At 39.6% G+C, this 21914-nt stretch overlaps 1 protein-coding gene across 1 annotated transcript; it reads left to right on the top strand.

Annotated features, from left to right (window-relative positions):
- Positions 1–722: 722 nt before the first annotated feature.
- On the top strand, positions 723–12909 carry LOC121870962 (protein ILRUN-like). Its single transcript, XM_042372948.1, has 4 exons — positions 723–1164; positions 4341–4460; positions 8773–9002; positions 11902–12909. Exons 1-4 carry the CDS (start codon positions 1010–1012, stop codon positions 12291–12293), a joined length of 897 nt encoding a protein of 298 aa, XP_042228882.1. The 5' UTR covers positions 723–1009; the 3' UTR covers positions 12294–12909.
- Positions 12910–21914: the final 9005 nt, after the last annotated feature.

Here is a 21914-nt window from a genome sequence, read left to right as displayed (position 1 = left end):
TGCTTAGCCGCATTATATATCGTCCTACTGAACGCCGTTTAGCCCAGGTTTCCTTCTGTTACAACCAGATAGACCGCCCAAACGGCTAGTAACGCTGATAAGTGGCGAAAATTATATTAAAAACAAATTCATGCTGACCAATCGTGAACTTGAATAACTATTTTACTGAATAAGCACCTATTTAAGATTGGTCTATCCACGGATGATTTATAGAAAATCTTTGATCTAAAGAGATGAGGGTATGCTTCCAACTCCGAAGTCTGAATCAGGTCTCCAACTGAAATTCCAGATTCAGATTCATTCTCCGTAGTTATTGGCAGGCGTCCACGGTGCTTCAGACTGAACCTGTACAGTATATAGCTTCGTCGAAATGATAATACACGCACTCTTTCATCATCAACCGATTAATTATTGCTGTATTATATTTCTGCACATATTGTTGTCTAGTTTATTACTCAAATAATAATAAAATTTACTCTTATAATTTAAAATAAGTATATGACGCCATATTCTTTGGAACTACTTTCCCGATTCCTCGAGTCTGAATCCAAATTTTCTATCAGAATTGACCCTTCCTCTTGCATGCTATTTTTTGTTGTTGTCCATTAAAGGCAATACAATCCTGATCAAACAGAATTGGAGAACATAAACTGTTTTACAAATGCGATTCGATTTTTTATAACAACAATAACAAAGTGTTACCAAGGTCAGTATCTAGTTACGCATTAAGATTACATGGAAGTTTTGAGGAGTCTTTATTAATATGGGCATGGGTAAACATTTGATAGTGTTAAAGCAGTGTAGTTAATAGGATAGTGAAGAATTAGGAAGTGTTAACTAAAACAATAAAGTATGGTGAGTGTTTGTTTAGCAACACTGGAGGTGTGTTTATTGTGGCGTCTATAGTGGAGCATTTCACCTCCTGTCGTCAACAAAGTGTGCGACGAAAAGAAAAAAAAAGTGAACACCAAAACAAAATCTGAGATAATTATACAGTAATTGTTGTACGATGGAGGTAGATGAAGACCTGGAGGCGAGTCTCCTGCGCCAGTTTAACTGCATGTTAACCACTGACAAGGAAGTTTTGATAAAGGACTTACAGACCCTTGTTGGTGCGCATCTCAATGAACACTCTGCTCGGTTTTATCTGGAGATGACAGATTGGTGAGTTATTGCTAGTTTTTTTTTACATGCAAAATGATTTGTTGGCCATTAGAGAATAAACCAGTATGTAGATTCACTGATTACATAATCAAAGGTCTATTAGGTTACACATATTCTTGGATGTTTATTTACATTTTTCTTTCCAAAGTTGGTATTTTGTTGTGAACTGATACTCATATAAATACAGTTTGGCTATGCAGTTTTGCTGTCAATTTCTTTTAAAAGATAAAATGGAACCAGTAAACCTTACTGACCCAAAGTAACTCAACTAAAATATGGTACAAGATCTTTGGTTTGTTTAGTTTTGTTATAACTTCATTGAAAAATTGGATAATTTATGATGGCACTGCTACCACCAGGAGGAGTTGCTCAATTACATTTTTTTTCCCACGAGTGTTCTTATCATTGTAGTAAGTACAGGGTGTCTATAATTTATTCGGCTAATATGGAGGACTTCACAGCCGCTTCCCCCGTCTCAGTAACAGTAAGTTCACCCACGACAGGTGTTAAGTTATGCTTGGTTAGGTTAAGGCTAGGTTAGGTTAAGGTTAGGTTAGTTTAGTTTAGTTTAGTTTAGTTTAGTTTAGTTTAGTTAGTTGGGTATTATTGCATTTTCGCACCCCACATTCCTACCCTTAATCTATTATCATATTCGAATAAGACGTCTAATTATAAGATAATTTTCATCTATTACATTACCATCGCAAATGTATAATAACGGAGATAGCGTTTCCAAATTTTTCTCTATTTCTTCCATTAATCTTTTACCATTATCGCCTGCCTCAACTCCCACACTGCGTGTCTCCTTCATAAATCATCACGCGCATGCATTCCCGTACATGTCATGCGGCCAACCAAAAGCGTATTTTTTTGGGGGGGGGGCAACCAATTAAAATGATTTGTGGTTTAATTCGCGGTATTTTTGGCCCAATCAAATTCGATTTTTATTTTGGGTCTCATATTTCCAATTTCAAATTCATTTCCGACCATGGAAGTCTGTGATGGGTGTCACTTAAATTATATGGAGCTGATTGCGAGTTTTTTGGGAAAAAACGAAGAAACTATAGCATTTTTTAGATCTCATGGTGTTCTCCCGACCTCAGTAAAGTGTCCTAAGTTCAAGAACGAATGTAAATATCATCAAGACCAACATATGTGGCATTGTGGTAACTCGTCCCTTATCCCAAAGACAAAGAAGAGACCGCCAATAAGGTAAGAAATAAGTGATTCCATCATATGGTGAGAGTCAGTTAGGTTTGGTTTATGTTTTTCTAGTGTTTTTCTTCTCGGAAAACGCCTAAAAAAAATAAAAATAAATAAAAAACCCGACCAATTTCCGACGGAAATGAAGGTCATAATCGGTCTAAACACACATAAATTCACTGCATATTTTATTCTCTGCATTAAAGCAAATGTTAAGAAGATATTTTTTCATTTGGAAAATTTTTAAATTTAGTCATTCATTTTTTTATGGTAAAAAAAAGTAATAACTACAGTATATTAGGATCAGGGAGTAGTTTAACCAGCAGGTATATCTTCTCAAGCTTAGTCCTAAATATGGAGTCTAAATATTTTAATCAAAGCAATTAAACTTTCACATGTATGAAATTTGAGAGCACATGATTTTGGGGGCTTTGTAGCATCATTAACCTTCCTGAGAAGCATATCCCTTTAAAATATTATTTAGAAGGGGTGACAGGTGTACAGCAGTGATCTCTATAAGGCATTCCTGGTACTAAGAGATAATAGAAGAATGTTTTGGTGTTGAGGAGCTTGTAAAGTAGTTGCCTGCCACGTGAGGTGATGGTGTTCAGTAGCATCAGAGTTTATTTTCCCACCTCCCATTTCTCTTATTGGTTTTTAGATTTGCAGGCCACCTTGATCTAATACGGGTAATAAATGAAATAATGACCCTAGAAATCTCACTTAATAACCAAGTCAAAACAAGTGGCATGGACCCTTCCCTCTTCTCTTGGGATTCTGTCATGGAGTTTTGCTGAATATTGTACTCTGTAAATCCCAGGTAGTGGATGACAGTAAGGAAAACTGTACAGTAGCTGTAGCACCTAGAACTGTTTACCTCTTACCCCTGAGTGAAGCTTTTGCTTCTAATTTCTCTTGGAACATCTTCTTGACCTTGTCTGTTTGGGACAAGGTTATTATATCCTTTCACCACCACAACCTTCTGCCACCTTAGGTTTCTTGCCCACAAATTGCTGTTCAGTGCCACAACACCAGCAAACCCATACATTGTAACACAGATTACTACAAGAACAGCCTTGCTCCAACTACAGTGCTTATATTGTGGAACTCATATTTGATTAAAATAATTCTTGTATATATTGACTCTACATTTACTTTTTGAAGTAGATACGCTCTAAAAGCCTGAGTCCCACAACCCTTTCTCTCATTATCCTCCATGTTACTGGGGGTATTAATATACCATGCACAGTTTGTCTTTTGTGTATTCTCAGCTTTTGGCTTCTTTATTTAAAAGAAGGAATTACTGTTATTATTGCAGTATTACTTCTTCTTGTTAGTACAGTACTCTACTTACCGTATGTAAAATTGTTCTTCATAATTGAGCAGGTCTTAGTAATTTACACTCCCATGATCCAGATTTTCCACTGTGTCAGAGGCAACTACAGGTACCAGATTCATCTGGATTTTACTTGGATGCAGTACACTCACTGCTTGCAACAAAAATGGCAACCTCTGCCAGGACATGCTTAACAGTGTTTATCTCTTACATGTCATTCAAAAGGCTACATAGGCCATAAAAAGAACCAACAAGATTAAGAGCATCCTCTTACTTATCCTGTGGTAGACATCCAAATCACTGTCAGCATTCCCACTGCTTGTAGTTTCTTTTCCTCATCTATAGTTAGCTGTTTATCTTAATGCAAAACAATGAGAGTGCAACCAACTTCATCTGGATGCCTCTGGACCTGGCTTTTGGCATGAATCTTGTAAACAAGATGATTCCTTTGTTTAAATTAACTCTTGAAAGTTCTGAGAAATATATCAAGTAATTTTTTATTTGGAATGCTTTTGATAAGTCATTAACCTTACCAAACCATAACAAATATCTCAATTAGGTTGAAACATGATCTTTATTTTACTACATTTCCTACTGTACCTAATAATGATGTCAATGGAATTTTCTCTCTTTCTAGGAACTTGCAAGCAGCTGTTTGTGCCTACTTCGACCTGCAGTCATTCAACAAGCTTCCACAAATGACTTTTGTTAAAGATATTACAATTGGGGAAGGGGAAAGTGTTCCACCTAGCACAAGGTACTTCAGTGTTTGTCCATGTGTCCCAGCCATGATTATTTATATAATCACTATTGTTGTAGTTTTCACTTATTGTAAGTTTCAAGGGTATAGAGCACCATTTGCTACTTGATAATGATTAACAAATGAAAAAAAAATACTGGAAATTAACATGCATAAGGTACCATGGTTGCTGCTATTGTAATAATGTATGAAGACAAATATTTTAATCTTAGTTCTGTAGGCTTCAACCATTTGTATTAAGTTTAGCTTTTAGCTGTGTTAAGGATATTATTTATTTCACAGCAAAACTAAACATTTAAAGCCTTCACCAATTTATGTTTTCAGAAACTTTATTTTATGACATGTGAGATCTGATTTGTTAAACACTCTGGCAGATTATGCCAGTAGCTGGAAGGCTTGATATGCTTATTGGCAGGATAAACTATCCAGACAGACAAGGTCAGGTATTGTTTTTACTGTAAGCAGCACTTTCTCATCCAGAAGCTCAGGATCAAATGTTCAATCCCATTTCAACTTGTGATTGGCTTAGGTTAGGAGGGCAAAATGTGCTTAGTAGACATGATCTTCAAGTCCCTAGAGGCCATGAAAACTTCATAAATAAATCTTAACAGTTCATGCTGCCTCCCCATGCTAACAAAACCTTTTCCTCCTGTTGTCAATCTTCACTTGTCTTTCCTTGGGATTAATACTGTTCCATAGTGAACATATATCTTGTCTTGATTTACAGCACAGTGCAGGTACAATATTTCCTATATTGGTCTTAGTTTGATTACACAAATACCGGTACTTTTCACAATGCCCATGATATTGGGGCTCAGGTGAAGGACTTTTCTATCAGACAGGCTCTTAGGAATCTTCTTCCAACACTCAATGTGATTAGTACATGGAGCTGACACATTTTTTGGAACTGAGTGTCTTTGTGATTTACTCAATTAAATTAACATTTCAAACCATATTGGGAGCACTTTATATGCAGTACAGTGCAGCCAGTCCTCGGGTAACGAACGTTCGACTTTCAAACATCCGCTGATACGAACGAGGTTCAACTTTAAATTTACAGTATTTTATTTACTTGACTTATTTTTTTGCTTTCATTTATTTTTTTCATTTTATTTCTTCTTTTTTCTTAAATTAAGTGACTTGAGATGTATATGAGGACTTAGGATATGATTGTTCTTTAAGTACAGTAAGCGCATAGCATGCGTTTTGACTTACGTACACTTTACGCTGTCAATTGAACCCACGGCGGTCCACGGAAAGCGAGAAACGCTTAAAGTGAACAACATAACATATGGGATTAATTGAAATAGAGACCGGGCCGACCCCCAAACTCCACTTTTTCCCGACCCAATACTTACGTTTTAGTAAAAATAACATCTTAACTTTATGATGGTATGCACACACACAAAATATAGAAGGGAACAATCAATAAGAGAATAATATACTGTAGGTTAGGTTAGAAAAAACAAGGTTAAGGTTAACACTTACGTTTGTAGAAGAGATGGGTCGGCGTACGGGAATGGAGGCTGGTTCCGAGGCAGAGGGCAGGCTACTGGCCCTCAGGTGAATCTTCATCACTGTCATCCACACTTATTAGTGCCTCCCTGACAAATCCCTCAAAGTCACCATCACTGTCACTGGCTTGGGCTGGCTGTGGTGGGTTGCGGGCAAAGAACTCGGCAATGCTTTGCTGACGGCTGGTGTTGATGTTGTCGTGATACACCTTGATGTAGGGCTCCATAGTCTGCAACAGCTGGGTGGTGAAGACTTCATATCGGTTATCGTCAGGGTCGTCGGAAAGGAGGAACTTGAGTTTCTCAACACACTCGATGGCACCCCTTACATTACTATGCGATAACTTGCGTTATTCTTGGAATGACGCACCACCTGCCTCTTCACTGAAGTCATCATCATATAACATCTCGTCGGCAGTCACATCAGGATCCCTTATCACCTCCAGCTTCTCTGGCAAGGTCCACTGCTACTGCAACAGTCTGAACCTCACCAGTCACAGATTGACTCTGCCTCCCACCTGGAATACCTTGCAACACATGTCTCCATGCGTGACGAACCTTTGCTACAGACAGCTGATCCCATGCCTCCACCAAGAAGTCCACAGCTTTCTTGACGTTGAATTTTCTTCAAAAACTGTTTCACAAGTACTTCTTGCTCTGCCAACTGTTGTTCCTCATCCTCGTCGCTCTTGCTATCGGTGTCATCCAGGTTATGCAACTCATCCTTGGTGTTGGTGTAGTCGTTCAGGAGCTTAAATTTCTTTGCAGAGAATGCAGCTTTCACATTACAGATCAATTCTTGGTCCATGGGCTGTATTAATGACGTAGTGTTGGGAGGAAGGAAGGCCACTTTTATGTTGGGGTGACGATCTAACAGTAGGGGCGAGTGTCCTGGTGCGTTGTCAAGCAGCAACAAAATGTTGAATGGAACATTCTGTTGCTCACAGAATTTCTTCACGTTGGGAACGAAACAGTCATCAAACCAGGAGAGGGACAGAGTAGAGAACATCCATGCTTTACGTGCAGTCAGTCAGTGGACATTTAGCTTGGTCGTGTCCATGCTCTTGTAGGCGCGCGGCTTGCGTGCTGTGTGGATCACCGATAACTTGAGCTTACAGGTACCGGAGGCATTGGTGGTAAACAGGACAGTGATGCGCTCCTGCAACTTCCGGCCCCGACACCTGCTGTCATTCTTCACAACGAAGGTCTTGGAAGGTAGCTTTTTCCAAAAAAGACCAGATTTGTCCATGATAAACACCTGGTCGTCGATGTACTGTCCTTCCTCCATAATCTCACGTAAAAACGGAGGAAAATCCCTAGCCGCAACACGGTCAGCACTAGCTTCTTCACCACCAATGTTTATGTTGGTGATCTTGTTCCTCTTCTTAAATCTCTGCAACCACCCAGAGGAAGCATTGAAGGGTTTGGGCTCTGCAATTCCCATCTTACGTGACACTGCTGCATACAGTTCACATGTGCACTCCTTAACAGAGCGCACCATGTTTCGTCGCGCCTGACGAATCAAGTAGCTCACAAGTAATTTCTCCATCTTGAGAAGCACCTGGTTGTGGCAATACTTGATCATAGAAGCACCTGTAGACTTTGTGATTTTCATGTGTTCTTTAATCTTGGCTGCATCTTTCTTAATAGTACGACTCGTAGATTCGTTGACGCCATGCTGGCGCGCGAGATCAGCTTGACGTGTTCCTTTCTCCAAATCTTGAATGATCTGGTATTTCACTTCGTAGCTTAGGGCACGGCGTGTCTTCTTGGGCTTAGGGCGGCTGGGTCCAGGTAAGGAAAGGTTTCTCTCTGGTGGCGGTGGTGGTCCGGCGGAAGCCATTTCACAGAACAATGGATGCACGTATACACGGGGTGACCTGGAGGGATGAAACTAGCGCGGCAGCGTCCTCTTTCCTCCCTCTCTCCCTCCCCCTCTCCCTCCCCGGGTGGACACGTCATATTAATTTAAACCAATTACAGCTAGCAGCAGAGGGGGGTAGGGATGCATGGCCAATCACAGTCCGATATGTCATATGACGTCAGTGATAACGCAACAAAGACACACTGTGCAACCTTACAGCGCAGCTTGCCCAGGCGGAGGGAGGGAGGGAGGGAGGAGGAGGAGGAGGAGGAGGAGGAGGGAGAGGCGCGGCAGGCGGGAGTGGGTGGCGGGTGGGGCGAATCTAAAAATAGCGTCTCGAGCCGGACACTCTGCGCGTATATGGGTAGATGAACCGCGTTAAGTGAAAGTTCGGTTCTGGCGAGGCACCGCGTATATGAGAAATCGCATTAAGTGAAACCGCGTAAAGCGGGGTACAACTGTATATATAATTATTATTTGGGGGTATAATGTGCAATTTCTGGAAATTCTGAGAAAATTTTCCCAGTACTGTACCTGGAAAATTTTGGGGATGGGTTTTTACCAGCTTTGAGGAAGTCGTTTCGTTACCCGGAATTCTCTCATTCCCGAAAATGCTCTGCACCAATTGTACTGTATTGCAAAAAGTGTCATGCAAGAGCAAAGTAGCCTGTGCGTTGGGTGGAGAGAGACAGCCTACATCATGGGAGAGAAAGAAAGAAAGAAAACAATATATTATGAAGAGAAGAGGGAATAGAGAAGGCAGAGGAGACACACAATAGGATGGCTTGGAGGCTTTTCTTATTTGGCTATCCCATTAGACTAGAGGGAAGTTCCTGGAGGAGTGAAGCATTGCAGATAAGAAAAACAAAAAACAAAATGGACTGTTTTAAAGTTGAATAATATATGGAGGATTTTTATTTATTTTTTTCAGATTCATAAAAACGTGGCGTATCCAGAATACGGGTGAGGATGGGTGGCCAAGTGGTTGTAGTCTGATATTCACTGGTGGGGAGCAACTTGGTGCACCATCACATGTATCCGTTTCATCTCTAGGAGCTGGGGAAGTTGCTGATATTTCAGTAGAGATGGTATCACCATCTCAAACTGGCTTATATTCTTCCAAATGGCGGATGACTACTGCTCAAGGGAATTTTTTTGGAGGTAAATATAAAGATATTATAATTTTTTTTTCTTTTATGGTTGATATATGTATACACCTATACTCAACCCAAGATGTTTCTCTTTAGTTGTTGAGCAATTTAGTTATATAATGAACTAATTGGCAGTGTTATCATATTTTACTAATAACAGACTGATATTAATGTGCCTTCCATAGTGACAGTTGGCTAACAGGATTACATTGTTTAGTATGTCGTCTCCATAACATATTAGGGTTGGTAGTGTGTACAACTGACATTTCCATTGTTTTTAAGAAGTTTTGTGAGACTTGGTTTCCTCAAGATTTATGCTGCCCCCCAAAATTTATCTGGTGACTAAGATATTTCTTGTATTTACTTTGTAAAAAACTACATCAGGTTAAGAGCATTGGTAGGTCAGGAGGGGCGCAGGAGAGGCTATGGTCAGCCTATCCTTTGGTCTACTGCAATCTACATTATTAAGCTGTAAATAATCTGTTAACAAGCACATGCATAGATAAACCAATGAATAAAACACAGACATTCCATTATCATGTTGGCAGTATTAATGTATCATAAGTTGCTGTACATATGTCCCATGTCCCTGCATTAGAGGTGCACTCAATGTTTATCAGTAAAGAGCCTTACTCATTAAGTGTAATATGTAATTTCTTATTGATACTTTAAATGACACATAAGAGTTCAGTCTCTCCTCGACTTATGACGGGGTTCCGTCCCGACGACCAGGTCGTAAGTCGAATTGGTCGAAAAGGCGAAAATAATACATAGACATTCTAAAATGGGTGTCTCTTTTTCTTCTCAGCACCACGAGAACTCTCACTTTTATGTTTGCCAGCCATTTTAAAGGGAATTACAAACGAAAATCTTGTCGGTACACAGCGCGATCACTAACGTCGGTACTAGAAAATACGTAATTTGTAAAATATTTTATATGACCACAGTGGTCGTATGTCCGGGTTGTCGTAAGTCGAGTATGTCGTAAGTCGAGGAGTACCTGTATATCAGAATTTAAAAACATCCCTTAACCTACTAACTCAAGATAAGTTTTGATAAAATCAATCCTATTAATGAGTAATGATTATACCACTGCTCTAGCTAGCCTTGACCTAGCACCCACACAGTGAGCCCAGTGCCACCACACCACCCGAGCATGTAACTATTAATTGATAGTTACACATTGCAATCAACAAGTGTTACAGTAAAACCCCCTAATTCGAAATCACTCATAATTCATGATGTTTTGCTGATATGAAATATGTTACAAATTTTGTAATTATTTGGTAAAACCTTGATAAATCGGACTTCAATATATCGGAATATGCTTTTTTTGGACTCTGGGGGTGCTCTGATCTCCAGAAGTACTTAAAAAATATATTTATGTACATATTTTAAGAAATGGGAAAAAAATCTTATGAAAAGAACAACACTTGCTCACTGAATACTGTACAGTGGTCTAATCAGATTTGCTATAGGACTACCAAGAACTAAGAGACTGCATATGTAAGCAGGCTGGGAAGGAGTTGATCGAGTGTTGCAACATTTTTCAGGTTTATTTATTTATTGATTCAGTATTATGTTCTCATATGATCAGTGTCGTATGGTTTATGGTTCATCATAGTTAATATAACATCTTCAATAATAGAGAAAAATACAAGATGTACAGTAATTTGTAGTATGACTTAAAAATAAAAGGATAAGCTGTATCGGAAGGTATTCACTCAGGATGCATTCCTGTGAGCGCTTTCAGCAAACCAGCTTACATTAGGGGCACTGTAACACGCTGTATAGTATTTGATATGAAGATTCCTTCCTAACAACATTATTTACTACCTTTGAGTGTTATAGGATGGCTTAATTTGGCTACTTGTACACTAAGACAAATGATTAATGAATAAACCAGGTTACTGTATATGCAAATGCATAATATTGTACACTACTATATTACTTGTTAAGTGATGATAAATACACTGCAATAGAATTTATTAATTGCAGTAAAACCTCGCTAAGGCGGACTAATTGGGGAGAAGGGGTGTCAGGGATAAGAGGTTATCCGCCTTGGAGCAAATAAAAAAAAACGACCGCCATTTAAAAAAAAAAACGAGTACAGTGTAACCCAGCTTTACGCGGTCAATTGAACCCACGTAGGCCCGTGTAAAGCGGGAAACACGTAAAGTGAACAACAGAACATATGGGATTAATTGAAGTAGAGACTGGGCCGACCCCCAAACTCCACTTTTTCAGACACAATACCTACATTGTAGTAAAAATAACATCTTAATTTTTTGATGGTATGCACACACAATTAATATTTAAGAGAAATACAGTCGCCGATTAATGTCCTTTCAAATAATGGACTCAACTCCCCCCTCTTCCCACGCTCGCTGGCTCCTCCCTCTCTGAGAAATGTTTGGGTGAAAACAGTAGGCTTACATTTTTAATAATAAATAATACCTCAGCTTTTGTTAAACCACCAATGTCAATGTACTGTATGAAATAAGTCATTTATGTCCAATGTATATTTTCAGCCTTCGGGTTGCAGAACTTTTTCAATAAACCGTTAATTATTATTATTATTATTATTATTATTATTATTATTATTATTATTATTACACACACACACATGATATGAAGGAGGATTACTTACAGTATTTAGCACGATAGTATGGCAGTGGAGTTGCCCTCACAATTTTACCTCTGATGTCCCACCACCACTGTCCTACAGATAGCAGGCAATCCCGTTATATTTGGGAATCTGAATGTAAACTATAACCAAACAGGAAACATCAGCATTCATGGATAAGAGGAGGATTACATGCTTAACACCTTAGTCTGACCATTATTAAGAGGTTACTCAGTTTGCTGTTACTAGGGCAGATTAGTGACATAATGTTCTTTGTCTACAGACACAATATGGGTGATTGTGCAAGTTGATTCAGGTGGCACACTCGCCTTGATGCAGCAGATGGTCAACCTGAAGGAATTAGGATCACCTCCATCAGCAACTCAATCTACTCCCACCACAACATTTGCAAACCCTTTTGCCCCTGTACATCTTGGCCAACATCAAGTCCAACAGCACCCTGAACAGCAAGAGCACCAACAACAACAGCAGGAGCACCAACAACAACAGCAGGAGCACCAACAACATCAGCAGGAGCACCAACAATTACAACATCAACATAATGTGAATGGAAATTTTCAGATTCAAAGTCAGCAGCCAAATGAAATTTCTGTAAGCTCTCCACTCATGCCAAGTTGTCAACAGGATGCTGATGGAGATATAGGAATGAGTTAGTGCAATTATGATATGTTAATGATTTGGGCCCTTTCTAGGTTGCTCATTAGAGCTTTCCATTGGGCGCTGTGTTCTCAGAACCTTTATATGAAGATTTTTAAAGGAACTTGTAAATTTCAAGATGGTCTCAAATGAAATAATTGTAATTTGAAAAGTTTTTCACAGTGGAATTAACAGTATGTTACCAATTTTAACCAACATAAGTAAAAGTTATGAGATAACACCAAGTAAGGAAGCTATTTTTAAAATGAATATGATATGTATGTACTGTATGCAGTACATGGCATGAAGAGTTTGGAATTTACTTGCCATCTTGTGGGTTCTGAGTACATGAGCCTGATATAAAGCTTTGTTGCATAAGTTTAAGCAAAAAATACTGCTGTGATTTCACCCACTCATGCCTGAATGTTGTATGATAGAGGCAGAATGAGTGACTGAAAATACACACTTCATCCAAGAAAATTATGAAAGTGTTGGTTTCACAACTGGAAGGGTGTCCACACAGGCAGGTGAAAGTAATTGTTGTTGAGTGTTGGGTGAGCTGAGCCAGTGCATGGGGGTGGGGTCCACAAAGGCATATAATACATAACTTATCCAGTTATTTGCAAATATATATATATATATATATATATATATATATATATATATATATATATATATATATATATATTTATTTATAAATATATATATATATATATATATATATATATATATATATATATATATATATATATATATATATATATATATATATATATATATATATATATATATATATATATATATATATATATATATATATATATATATATATATACTATACACATTTTTAAATCTATAAAAGAGTTTAAATTCAAATTGTTAGTTCTAAGTTTTAAAACTATTTTCTGACATTGAAGTACAGTAAATATATGATGGGATTTTCCAGAGCTACTTTAATTTTAGTTTACAAGAAGTTAGTCATAATAGATACTCTATAGTCTTAAATGGTGTTTTGATATTTTTTGTGTCCCTTTTTCAAGTACAGTACATTAACAGAGTTTATATTCACAGGCTGTGTAATAAAGAACAAAGGAAACTACAGTATATTTAAAAGTTCATGGGAAGTTGGTTGTGGTGTGTTCCAGAAATATTTACAGCATTCTTATGTGTTTTTAAGAAATGCCAATTTGGCTTATCATGATATGTGTGGAAGAGAGAAAGAGGAATTTTAACTCCTTCGAGGAATTGTATTAAGTTGTCAATTTACATGCCTTCCATTAAGGCAGCTTCTGTATTTTTTCTTTTTTTTACAAAGATATTTTTAAAATATTTTAGTTACAATACATAACCTGTCTTAAGTTTGAATTCCAATTCTCATCAAAATTTTTGGCTTCACTTTTAATCCTCCTGCTTTCCTTTAATCACTTGTTAGAAATTCTTTTTGTTTTCAACTTTTTTTTTTTAATTTTCCTTAAGCATTTGAAATATTATATGCACTGTATCTGATTTTGCTTAACATTTCTAGTACCCTCTTTAATCTTTATATTATTATTATTATTTTATTTTTATTTTTTTCAGTTCTTTGATATTCAGAATATCAATATCTTGTTTGGTCACAAATCAGAAGCAGTAGTTTATGTAACTGTGTAGGCTTCTTTTTTCTGTGCTGATTGGTTTATCATATAGTATTTCCATCAACTTTGTTTTCTTAATTGAGATGGTCTTCATATTATTAGTCTTTGCTGAAATAATGTATTCATGAAACGCTCATTTTCTGTGCACGAGGTACAATTTCATGAACAAGTGGTTGTAATATATGTGAATAAACAGAATTGAATAACCTATTTTGGTTTTCAGTTTTATTAAGGACTAACATACTTATGCCACTTTCTCGTTATACTATTTTCTTTGTACTTCTATAACTGATGCATTAGATTGGGCAACTTAAGGACTTTTCTGTCTTGGCTATACTGTACAGACATTCCCAATTTGATGAGAGGGTTCCATCCCTCAAAAACCTTTTGTAAATCAGATTACCTCATGGCAGCACTCCATACTGCATGGTCTCTTGCAGTCTCTTTGTAAGGTTCCTAACTCTGTCATTTCTACAACCTCTTTCCATATCATTTTTGGTCTACCCCTGGTTCTCCCCTTTACATTTAGGCCCTTGCACCTCTTGACCCAATTGGTTTCATCTATTCTCTCCACATGCCCAAACCATCTCAGCTAGCCTCATAGCTCTGAACAGGGCGGCCTGTCTTTCAGTGTCACATTACACATCCACCTCACCATTCTCATTTCAGCTCGTTCAAGTTTACTTATGTCATCCTCACACCAACCACATACATTCTTTCTTTCACTGAGAGGAAAGGTCCTCTATCAATAAAGGCAGCAGCTTGCTGAACTTCCTATAGCCACTTCTGACTTTTGCAACTGAGCAAGCTTCAGCACCCTTATTGGCACTGATCATGTCACTTAGGTAACGGAACTCATCAACACAGTTCAGGGACACATCCGTAATGTTGAGTTTCTCTAGCTTTGTTGTGGGCACATGGTTACCTGCACATACTGAACATTTGCAGTCAGCAACATCCCTCATTCTGACATCTTTTCCACTGCATGTAATCTAGCTAGTGATATCACCAGCTGACACCTTATGATATAGATGGTATATCCCATCTGCTAGTCACCTGTGAACTGGATATGATTAGTAATCCACTAGTTCACTGTAATGTAATCATGTGGTGGTGGTTGTTGTAGATAGTTTGTTATCTTCACCACCATCACACTTGTAACTCTTAATTTCTTTGTAGTTGTCTCAGAGTACTTAATGTTCACACAAATGCAATATGGCTTTCTTATTTATTTTCCAAAATATATGCACAATATGTTATTATAATGACGAATTAACCAATAGTAGGCAACTGTCCTTTTACGAGACATATTCTTCCTGTTTGCTCATATGTACCTACAGAACCTGTAAATTTTTCAAGTAGATATTTGTACAAATGGGGGTAACACTGCTGTGCTATCTCTGTTATGCTCCCTACTGGTTCCCACATGGGGAGAGGCTGGAGCAGAAGTTGTATCTCCTGCCTCCATGGCTCTTTGTATCAGACTGAGGCATATTGCATGGTGATTGGCTTTTCTAATCGGCTTGAGGCGTTGCTAAGGAGACATCTGGTGGGCTAAATGAGAAAATTTTATCCGGGACATTTGAAAGATGCCTCATTGTCATATGACTGCACCCAGCGGTTGTCCTTGGATCATTATGTGACAACACCTGTCTTTTGAGGGTTAACACGTTTGTCGCATGTGAGATACGGGTTAAGTCCACTGTGGGCTGGGTACTTGGTGATGATCTGTGCAAGTCAGAGGTGTATGAAGGACATAGGAATGTCATCTAGCACGTGAGAAGGAAGTGATAAGCTATGCTTAGTTGCTGTTTATCAAGTTTATTTGAGAAGTGTAAGTTACATAATTGATATACAGTGATCCCTCGGTTAACGAACGCCTCGGTTAAGAAAATTTCGGTTAATGAATTACCTTCCATAAAAATCTTCAATTCGGTTAACGAACAAAAATTCGGTTGACGAAATTTTTACAAAATCATGTCAACATGTTTTCGCTTGCTCACCAGTTGGAATATTAGTCCGCCAATACAATAATTGGTTCTAGGGCTTAAATTCGTTCCCATTTTCTGTAAATATCAAGAAGGTTGTACTATTCAATAATTTTCCAAGTTTTATATTAAAATTGTTAGTCATTTTAACACTTATTTAACATAATTGGAGTACAGGAAACTAGTTTTTGGTGCACCAATCAGCCACTTGACTCACCCAGCAAGGTGTCAGTTTGTATCTCTGGTCAGTGGAGGTAACATCTTGCTTGTGGCTCTCTTGAACATAAACTATTTTTACGTTTTTACTGTACAATTATTGGTCATTCTGAAATTTATTTTACATATTGACAATATATAGTGCAGTGCAGTGTTGATTTAAAGAAAATAATCTTGAATTACACCTAGTGAACTTAAAATTTTATAGGTGAAATGACGGCATGAAGCATGGGGTGATTTCTCTTCCACCCCCACTTCCTTCTCTTCTCCCATCTCCTCCACCCCCACTTCTAATTCCCATCATCATCAACCAGGAGCCTTCTACATACACACCTCAAAGTAAGTGTACTTTAAAGCATTTATTTTTACTTTGTATGTAATTTTCGGTGAGCTGGAACCAATTACCGAAAATCTCATTGAAACAATGGTTTCGGTTAACGAACGACCTTCTGGAACGAATTGTGTTCGTTAACCGAGGGACACTGTACAGGTACTTTATGTAGAAGCCCACATTTATATAAATACAGTAGAATCTCAGTTCTCTGGAATCCATGCAACCAGCAGATTGAACTAACCGGCACCAAAATGAAATAATAATAATAAAAATAAAAAATACTCCAAAATCAGCTCAAATCGCAAGTTTGACTGCCACGTGATACATAGCACATTATAAAATATAATAGCACAAATTTTATGTACATATACTAGCTCTGGGCAACTTGACACTGTTCAGGCAGCCACCCAGCTGACTCACAGACATGTACACCTCCTCACACATTCACTTCCCACATATACACCCCCCATGCTCTTCATTTTTCGTATTTTGTAGTTTTATATAATATTTAATTTACTTGTAAGCCACGTTAAAGTACAAGCTTTGTAATGATGTTTTGACAACTGTAATAGTTTCATTACATGTAAGAATTTTGTTATTTAATAGTTTCATATTATATGTTCTTATTTTTTAACCCATATTGTTTAAATTATATATATATATATATATATATATATATATATATATATAATTTAAACAATATGGGATAAAAAATAAGAAAATATAATATATATATATATATATATATATATATATATATATATATATATATATATATATATATATATATATATATATATATATATATATATATATATATATATGCTGATAACCACAAGGAAAGAAGAAAACACGAAGTTCCCAAGCGCTTTCGTGTAATTCACATCTTCAGGGGTGAGTACAGACTGTGGAGAAGTACAAAACAAGGTGTATATATACAGAGGAGGGTGAGATCAAGTCCACAATGGTCAGGTATTAGGTAATGACCCTACTAATCTTCCCTGACTTACGACTGACTCAATTTATGTCCATCCGCACTTACGACCTGCTCTGACCTTACGACTGCCGCAGTCGTGACCGAATAAATTTTCAAATGACGCTCGCATTTTCTATACCGAAACGTTTCCGTCCTGAGCGAGAGCGTGGCGTGGTTTGGGTCACCGCGTGGTTACTCTCACTCAGTACAGTGTAGTGGATTTCTCCCCTACAAACGCTGTTTGTCGCTGCATAGCCAACCCCACGAATTCCCCTGTGTATGCCTCGTGGTCTAGGTCAACCAGCGCCGCCATACACCACGGAGCGGGGGTCAACTACTAAGCCACGCCTACCCCCCGCTATTTAAAACCTGACCTCGTGGTGATCTCTCTCTTTCTACCTACACCAACCAGCCAGCAACACCTCCTCCTCCGCCGCTGCCTGGCGGCCCTCGCTCCCGCCGGCGAGCATGGCGACCCACAAGCTGTCCTCCTCTGAGCATCCTCACCAACCAGCTCTCTCTACATCACGCTTGTAACCATGCTGCCTTCCCAGCACCAAGCTGCATTGTACATCCAATACAACATGTATACAGAGAGCACATTGTGAGTTTCTTTTCTCCAACCCATCCTGAGTGAACACCAAACATCCCATACCCCACAACAGCGCTTAGTTGGTGTTTGGCTATCGTATCCTATACTGATCGCGCTGTGAACTTACGTTATCATCGTATTTAATTGACTTTATAATGACTGGAAAGCGTACAAGTGAGAGTGCTGGTGGTGCTCCAAAGAAAAGGAGACGGGCAATTACTTTTGACATGAAAATGAAGATGATAATGCTACCTGTTATCTACCTACCTTGGGGTAACTGGAACAAATATTGAGGGAAAGGGGAGATGACTGTAACACTGTGTGTGTGATAGGTCAAGGGTAAAAGAGGTAAAACTCTCTCAGTGGGACTGTCAGTCGGGAGTACATTGACTATCGGAAATTAAGAGACAACCAGATATTGTTCAGTTCTGTGGCAATATAATTAAGTTGAGAATATTCTAATCAATAAAGTATAGACCGACACTAACCCACTCACAATAGGATGGATTGTGGTGAGGAAAACAAAAAGGACAAATTGAAAAGCAAATGAATAAGAAAATACGGAAAAATAAAAATAAAGAAAATTAAAATACGAAAAGAATAAGAAAATACGAAAAAAGTACATTAAGAAAACGCGAGAAATAAAAGAATAGGAAAAATAAAGAGTAAGGAATAATAAATGGGACAGCTTACACACCAATACCCTCCCTCTCTCTCACTGTCTAAGAATAACTGCGGCAATTTTCCTGGGGATGACGATGGTAATCTAACCAGAGTGGGAGAGTTAGGCCAATTTTACCCGCGCTCATGTCTCCTACAGGCTGTTGTTGGGGGTCACCTGACTTCCTCCTCTCCCTCCCCCTCTACCAAGCCCACACATTATCTTGACGTCACTACAACGTCACTAGACACACTGAAACGTTATTATAGATGCAATACGTCACTACAACGTCACTATGGACACTAAAATGTCATTATAGACACACTACGTCACTGAAACGTCACTATGGATACAATACCTCACTATAACGTTACTACGGACTCAATACATCACTATGGATACAATACCTCACTGAAACGTCACTATGGATACAATACGTCACTGAAACATCATTATGGATACGTCACTACAACGTTACTACGGACACAATACATCGCTATGGATACAATACGTCACTGCAACGTCACTATGGATACAATACGTCACTACAACGTAAATATCGAAGAATTTGTGAGAGCGTATACTTGCAGACATATAAAATGAAAACACAAGTTGCTCACCCATACACTCCCAGCTACAGTACATCTAGGTCTTTATACACCCATCCTTAATTCTGCATATATAATTTAAACAAATTTAAAAAAATTTGTAAACCTTTTATTCAAGTTTCCAAAAAATGATCCGCCCAAAAACGATCCTCAAGGCCTCCCTATCCGTGATCGTAATCGTCAGCATAGCGGACCTGCTATTGAGGTCCTACAGCACTCGGTTGGAGAGTGACCTTCACCGGGTTCAAGTCACATGCTGCCGGGTCTTTTGTGACAACAAACACACGTCTCGTCAGAGGTATGACGTCCCCAAGTGCCGCTCTTCACTGGAGGAACTCCTTCGCAGTTTGCCTCTGGTGGGCCGACTACTAAAGACCACACACCCTCAGCTTTGCCCAGGAGAGCTTGACGGTGTGTGGAAACTACCGGTTATTCATTGGATCCGAAAGATTTCGGAAATACGGCGACAAACGCTCCAGGTCTCCACGAGCTGCACAGGGCCCATCGTCCCCCTCTCCGTCATCTTCTTAACGGCTGTCTTCATCACTGTCGTCGTCGTTGCCGGCTTAGGTTGTGGGCTATTGGTAAGACGTCTCTGGAGACGAAGCTCCTCTGAGCACGAGCACAATAACAAGCTGAAGGAAAAGTACAAATCCGTGAGAGCGAGGCTCTACGAGCCATGTCGGAGAACAAAACTCTATCGGATGCAGGCACAATCCGACTCCTCTGAATCATCGAGTTCGGAGGAGGAGTCTAGCTCCTCCTCCTATCCCGACACAAAACAGAAGAAAAGGAAAAAAGAAAAGGGTAAGAAGAAACATATGAAAAAGGTAAAGGGTAAGAAGAAACACGGAAAGAAGCGGCGTCACTAATCAGTAATTTCATAATTAATCTGGACACACACCTATACCTACACACACACACACCTATAACTACTACACACACACACACCTACCCCCCCCTCCCCAACACACCCTACTACTACTTATTACTTTGCTGTCAATCGGAATCGAGTATGACGATCATCCAGCTATGATACAATGATATGGGTTATAAGGAATGTCACCTAGGTTAGTGAATTTTGAGGTGACTATAGAGCCTGATACGGGACCGGTAGAAGTGGAGGAGGACGGAGAAGAAAGGTAAGATAAGGAGAGGAAGAGGAATAGGCTAGGGAAGGGGGAGAGGAAAATGGAAGGGGACATGAGAAGTAATCTAGAAGAAAGAGGCAAAGAGAATGGCATAGAGAAAGGAAGATACTAGGAGAAGGAACTAAGGAGGAGAGGAGGATGACACCGATAGGGTAAAAGTATTATGAGCGGGTCGGGTCGTGTTGCGTCTCTGTAACAAAGCGTGTTCGGCATTCGGGCCTTCGATGTTGAGCGGCAGGAATTGGACAGTGATTACATAAGATCATCAAGATCGTCTTAGTGATGTGAAAGTGTAAATCGATGGAGGACTTTTAATGCTAGACGCGTGGATGAGCCGGCCGCTAGAGGAGACAACTGTCTAGATACACAACATCTGTGGGAGTAGAGAGGAAGAAAAAGGGTGTGGAGGCGATGAATGTTGTGCTTCCCTCACGGCAGGTACAGAGTCCTCAGATGCGCCTGCTGGGGTGTGTGGGCCTGGGTCAGGAGCAGGGGTTGCGTCAGCAGGAGCGGATGAGGGCTCGTGACAGCAGCTGGGTCCACGACAGCAGCAGGGTGCAGGACAGTAGCAGGGAGTACCTGAGGGAGAAAAGAGGGGTGTGTTGGTCCGCACTCAGGCGCATGGGCCGCGTCGGGAGCAGGGGCTGCATTAGGAGCGGCAGGGGGTACTGCTGGGCCGGGGGCGGCGTCTGAGGCAGGACGGGTGTGCTGGGGTCGGTAGGACGTGGTGCTTGGGGCAGGAAGAGGAGCTGGTGTCTGCTTAGAGAAGCAGTGCTGCTCTAGGGTGTCTAACCTGCGGTGTAGAGACAGTAACTGTAGAGCCGATGAGAGCTGCCTTTGTGTGGATAAGCCAGTCTTCCATGTTGCTTGAAGACTGGGAGCGTGATCTGTTTCTCCTCCATCCTGTGTGAGTGCGAATCTCCGGGGGTCACCATTTGTGGGGTATGGGATGTTTGGGTTCAGACTCAGGATGGGATGGAGAAAGGAAACTCACAATGTGCTCTCTGTATACATGTTGTATTGGATGTACAATGCAGCTTGGTGCTGGGAAGGCAGCATGGTTACAAGCGTGATGAAGAGAGAGCTGGTTGGTGAGGATGCTCAGAGGAGGACAGCTTGTGGGTCGCCATGCTCGCCGGCGGGAGCGAGGGCCGCCAGGCAGCGGCGGAGGAGGAGGTGTAGGTAGAAAAGAGAGAGGGCACCACGAGGTCAGGTCTTATATAGCGGAGGTAGGCGTGGCTTAATAGTTGACCTCCATCATGTATGGCGGCGCTGGTTGACCTAGACCACGAGGCATACACTGGGGAATTCGTGGGGTCGGCTACTCAGCGACAAACAGCGTTTGTAGGGGAGAAATCCACTACAATATAACTAAATATACCTATATTTACCCATTTACCAGTGTTTAACCTTTATTTTAATTTCGTTTTCATTGGTGCCTTTGTTACATTTTCTGTGAAGCTCGTCACTGTTTGTTTT

The sequence above is a fragment of the Homarus americanus genome, unplaced genomic scaffold (assembly GCF_018991925.1).
Source record: "Homarus americanus isolate GMGI-L3 unplaced genomic scaffold, GMGI_Hamer_2.0 scaffold52512, whole genome shotgun sequence".
NCBI lineage: Eukaryota > Metazoa > Arthropoda > Malacostraca > Decapoda > Nephropidae > Homarus > Homarus americanus.
The sequence above is the reverse complement of the archived record's forward strand: the minus strand, read 5'-3'. Positions and strand labels throughout refer to the sequence as shown.